General features: G+C 53.1%; 1 protein-coding gene across 1 annotated transcript; it reads left to right on the top strand.

Annotated features, from left to right (window-relative positions):
* The first annotated feature begins 4961 nt into the window (after nt 1-4961).
* LOC134055787 (H-2 class II histocompatibility antigen, I-E beta chain-like) lies at nt 4962-5664 on the top strand. The gene is given in 3 exon segments (XM_062512247.1): nt 4962-5034; nt 5311-5461; nt 5463-5664. Coding segments are annotated over 3 exon segments (426 nt in total).

Below are 5664 nucleotides of genomic sequence, written 5' to 3'. Positions count from 1 at the left end.
TCGACTCCAGAATCCCAGGGGTCGGCCTCGGGTCTCACCAGGTACCTTCTGCCAAAGGCTCCAGGATAAGCCCTTGTTCCTGGCTGCAGAGTAGAGCACATTCTTCACCTCTGGTCCCGTCCTGACTGGGCCGAGGACTACAGCATGAGCGATCTCCTGCTTGATCTGGGCAAAGGCTTGCTGCTGCTCAGGGCCCCAGTGGAATTCATTCTTCTTCCGGGTGACCAGGTAGAGAGGGCTCACGATCTGGCTGTACTCAGCAATGTGCATTCTCCAAAAGCCTATGGCACCTAGGAAAGCTTGTGTTTCCTTCTTGTTGGCTGGTGGAGACATCGCGGTGATCTTATTGATGACCTCAGTGGGGATTTGGCGCCGCCTGTCTTGCCACTTTACTCCCAGGAACTGGATCTCTTGGGCAGGACCTTTGACTTTGCTCCTCTTGATGGCAAAACCGGCTCCCAGCAGAATCTGGATGATCTTCTCTCCTTTCTCAAATACTTCCATTGCCATGTTCCCCCACACAATGATGTCATCGATGTATTGCAGATGTTCTGGAGCTTCACCCTTTTCCAGTGCAGCCTGGATCAGTCCATGGCAGATGGTGGGGCTGTGTTTCCACCCCTGGGGCAGTCGGTTCCAGGTGTACTGCACGCCCCTCCAGGTGAAAGCAAACTGAGGCCTGCACTCTTCTGCCAGAGGAATGGAGAAAAATGCATTGGCAATGTCAATGGTGGCATACCACTTTGCTGCCTTGGACTCCAGCTCATACTGGAGTTCCAGCATGTCCGGCACGGCAGTGCTCAGCGGTGGAGTCACTTCATTCAATGCACGATAGTCCACAGTCAATCTCCATTCTCCGTCAGACTTACGCACAGGACAGATGAGGCTGTTGAAGGGTGAGTGGGTTTTGTTGACCACTCCTTGGCCCTCCAGCTCACGGATCATCTTGTGGATGGGGATCACGGCATCTCTATTTGTCCTGTACTGCCGGTGGTGCACTATGGAGGTGGCAATTGGCACTTGCTGCTCCTTCACCTTCAGGAGTCCCACTACAGATGGGTTCTCTGACAGTCCAAGCAAGGTGTTCAATTGCTTAATGTTTTCTGCCTCTACAGCAGCTATTCCAAAAGCCCACCTGAGTCCCTTTGGGTCTTTGTAATAGCCATTCCTCAGGAAGTCTATGCCTAGAATACACGGTGCCTCTGGGCCAGTCACAATTGGATGTTTCTGCCACTCCTTCCCAGTCAGGCTCACTTCAGCCTCTAGCAAAGTCAATTCCTGTGATCCCCCCGTCACCCCAGCAATAGAAACAGGCTCTTCCCCCACATGTTCTGATGGCATTAGGGTGCACTGTGAAAAAGTATCAACCAATGCCCTATGTTTTTGTGGCTCTGATGTGCCAGGCCATTGGATCCACACCGTCCAAAAGACCCGGTTTTCCCGTGCCTCTCCCTGGCTAGAGGCAGGGCCCCTCTAGCACTGGTTATTATTTCCTTCCTGGGCATACATACTGGAGGTTCCCTCAAGGGGATCTGACAAATCATCCTCCCTTTTGTAATACCCTGCATCTTGGTTATGGGAAGTTGAGGCTACCTTCACTTCAGTGGAGCTCCTTTGGTTAGTGTTTCCCTCCCTGAGTTGACGCACCCGCGCTGCCAGGGCAGAAGTGGGTTTCCCATCCCTCCTTCTCAAGTCTTCCCCATGGTCACGCAGAAAGAACCACAGGTCAGCTCGTGGGGTGTACCCTCTATCCCTAGCTGGGGGGCGTGGGGCTCTAACTCTGGCATCTGTGACTCGCACTGGTGCTGTACTGACCTTCTTCATCTCCTCCCTCATCTCTCTCATCTCCTCTTTGAGTTCCCTAATCACAGCAGAGACCTGAGCCTGCATTGGGCCGTTCATTATACTCTCAAAATTCCTGAGCCTATTGGCAACAGAACCCACTGTCTCGTGGTTGGTGTCAGCATTAATGGCTGCAATGAATGTGGTGTATTGAGATGGCCCCAGGTGTGCCAGATTCCACAACATCTGCCCTGTGTAGCTGACCTTGTCGGGGTCATTGTCATGTTGTCCACCCCTCCCAAAGAATATCTCCAGTACTGCCAATTCTCTCAGCTGTTGGATCCCCTCCTCAGCGGTCTTCCAGCGCATTCTATGGTGGTGCTCCTGCATTCTCTCTCTATGGACAAACCTCTCTCTTACACTCATTAAAAGCCGCTCCCAGAGGGAGAGGGGGCCTGGTTCTGGGGCAGGATCCCTATTCCTTGGGCGATGTATCAGGGTTGTCATCCAAGTCAATCTCCCCTCATCTCGGAATGTTAAATAGAACAGGTTTACAAGGCCTATTAGTAATGTCAGCCACTGTATGACATCATTACTGCTTAGAAGAGATTTGAACCCCTCAAAAGCTGGTGGAGCAGACCCAAAAAACTGTGTAAGGGGTTGGGACAAAATTTTCCCTGGTGTCATATCCTCACAGTATGTACCATTATTAAAGTAACCCCAAAAACATACAGTTAGAGTGTGAGAGCTCTGAATCCATGTGCCCACCTTCCAGAGGAAGTTAAAAATCCATGAATTTCTCACGTTATCAGCCCACAAAAGGAACTGGATAATAGTTACAGCAGCCTGAGTTATAGGACCCATGTTCAAGTAAGGGATTGCAAATGGGAGAGATAAAGCTGTGGCCACACGGAGCCCAAACCACGGTAAGCTGGACAACATGATGCCACCTAACACAAAACTGAGGTAACTCAAGAATTGTTATTCCTTTTTCACCCTTTTCTCTCAATGCCCTCGGGCCCCACGTTGGGCGGCCAAAATCTGTCTTGGTTTGAAAGACAGGTGTTTGCTAAGGAAAGAAGAAGCTTCCCTTTGGACTGAAAAAAACGTGATTCTTCCGATTATTATAATTTTGGAATTAAGAGAGCTCTCAGGCAAAGATATGGGGGTAGGAATAACAGTTCATTACTAGTGTATCTAAGATGACAAACAAGAACAACAGCAGCTATGAAATTACCCACAAACAGAGCAGTAACTCAGTCCCAGTGTTTTTCTGGCTGCAGGCACCTTTTCCCTGAGCTGCAGTTCCCGGTGCTGGGGGCGGGCGGCTCCCGCAGAGCCGCAGGAGGGCTGGGCGTGATGGCAGAGCTGTCCCAGGGGGAGAGAGAGATGGAGAGAGCCCTTGGCTCACGGTGTCGGTCCCGGTGATCAGCAGAGTGCTGGATGGTGGTAGCTCACAGCGAGAAGACAGCCGGGCAGGGTCCGATAGTGGTTTCCCAACGCTGGGATGGCGGAGATGGAGGAGAGGCGGCGATCGTTCTTCTCGTCCAAACTCCGCGGGGGAAATGGGCCGAGGCCCAGCCTTCCGCTTCCTCTTCTGGCTGTTTGAATCTCGCGGGGCTTTCTCTCTTCCCTCCCGTCCCCTCCCCCTTGTCACCAGGGCCCAGTCAACAGGTATCTTAGCATGACAATGGGGAAAATTCCACAGAGGGAAAAAAAAAGGGAGAGAACTAACCCTCAACACACGGTCATTGCATGGTCATGGTCATCTCATGGTCACTATCATGTCACAGTCTTGATCCTCTAATGGTCATGTTGTGGTTACCTCAGGGTCGTGGCCATCACATGGTCATCTCAGAATCACCTCCTGGTCACAATAGTCTCACGGCCATGGTTCTGTTATGGTCACCGTCATCTCTTGGTCACAGTCACCTCAAACTCCTGGTGTTCCCATTGTTATGGTCGTCTCATGGTCATTATTGTATCATGGCCATGCTGATCCCTTGTTCTTGTCATAGTCTTTATGAGCCCATGGCCATCATTAACACATGGTCACCTCATGGTCACCATATGACCTTGATCACCACACGGCTCTGTCATGGTTATGAAATGCTCAGAGTCATGAAATAGTCATGGTCATCTCGTGGTCAGGTCAGGGCCACAGTCATGTCATGGTCATTTCCTGAGCATCACCATCTCATGCTCATGGTCATCTCCTGATCACAGTCATCTCATGCTCGTGGGCAACTTCCTCTCATGGTCACGATCTCATGCTCATGGTTGTGTCATGGTCATCTGGTGGTCACAGTCCTCTCATGGTCATGATCATCTCATGAGCATGGTCACAGCAATGGTCATCAAATGGTCAGGCTCATCTCATGATCACCTTGTGGTCAACTCATGGCCACAGTCACATGATGGTCATGTCAGGGTCATAGCTGAGTCATCCTCATGGCCATCCCATGGTCATGGTCATGCCCATCTTATGGTCATGCATAGCAATGAGGAAGACAGACAGACAGACGTGCCTGCTTGCTCTGAAGAAGATCGTTTATTATAAACAACCAAGCCTTTATATACTCCAAACTTAACCCAGACTTTACTGAAACAAGCACTCATTGGCTGCCTGTCACTGTGGTGTCGCTGTTGAGGTGTCCCTTTACCCAGCCAGCTCTCTGGTCATGTGGTGTCCACGCATCTCCCCAGCCAATCCCTGCCTCACACACGAGGTGACCACCAACCCACTCTCCGGCCATCTGACCCACAGCTGAACCCTTCCCAGAGTGCCCGCAACCGCAGGGAGCGCAGGGCTGGATTTGGCCACCAGACACTTGGTAACCCTCCTGAGATCCTCAGTGCACTGAGCTCCCACAGGAGTGTGGGGACCACTTGGAGATGACCTGCATGCCTTGTGAATTGGATGTTCTTCAACCTCTAGCTTGAGGCGGGATCTCTCCCGGTCCTCCTCTCAACTCCTGGGCCTCTCCTCAGCCAATCAGAGAAGGCACTAAAATAATTGAGCCAATTAGAGCGCGCAGCACTGATGACTCCTCATGGTCCAGGCAGTGCCACAGCGCCCAGAGCTCCTCACCTGGACTCCACCCGTGCCCTGCCCCCAGCACCCCCCGCCAGGGGAATTTAGGGAGGGAGGAGGTGTCAGAACCTGCCCGGTGCTGGCCATGGGGCGTGTGGCCACAGCTGGGGCCATACTGGTGGCACTGGGAGCCCCAGGGCTGGAGGCGCAGAGCTCTGGTGAGTGGGAGGGGCAGGAAGGGAAGTGGAGGGGATGCTGGGGAGACAAAGGGAAATGGGGCGGGAGGGATGGTGCGAGGGGAAGGGAACTGGGAAGTGTTGGGAAAGGGGGAGAAAAATGCAGAGAAAGGTGGAAAAGAGGAACTGGGACCCCGGAAAGAAGGGTCCCATGGTGGCCATGGGGCACTGGGGGTGAGGAGTTGGGTTTGCCCTGGAGCTCTTGGCTCCTGTGGGCTGCTGGGGGGGCATCCCGGGGCCTGTGTCCTGCACACACAGGGCTGTTTCAGGGGATGGTTAAGTCCGAGTGCTACTCCATTAGCGACACCAACCGAGTGAGGTTCGTGGAGAGGAACATCTCCAAGCAGGAGCAGTTCCTGCACTTCAGCAGCCATGTGGGGGTGTACGTGGGGACATCTCCTTTGGGACAGGCTTGCCAGGTACTGCAACAGGGACCCGGAATGGATGGAGTACACACGGGCTGCAGTGCACAGGCACTGCCGGCACAACTAGGAGCTGCCCAGACCGTTCCTCGTGGAGCGCAGAGGTGAGCGTGGGGCAGAGCGTGTCCCCTCAGGCCCTGCTCTGGGAATGACCCTGGAGCCCCTCAAAACCTCCCTGGGAATCACCTGA

Source organism: Cinclus cinclus, chromosome 35 (genome assembly GCF_963662255.1).
Source record: "Cinclus cinclus chromosome 35, bCinCin1.1, whole genome shotgun sequence".
Classification (NCBI taxonomy): Eukaryota; Metazoa; Chordata; class Aves; order Passeriformes; family Cinclidae; genus Cinclus; species Cinclus cinclus.
This window is presented reverse-complemented; position numbering and strand designations above follow the sequence as displayed.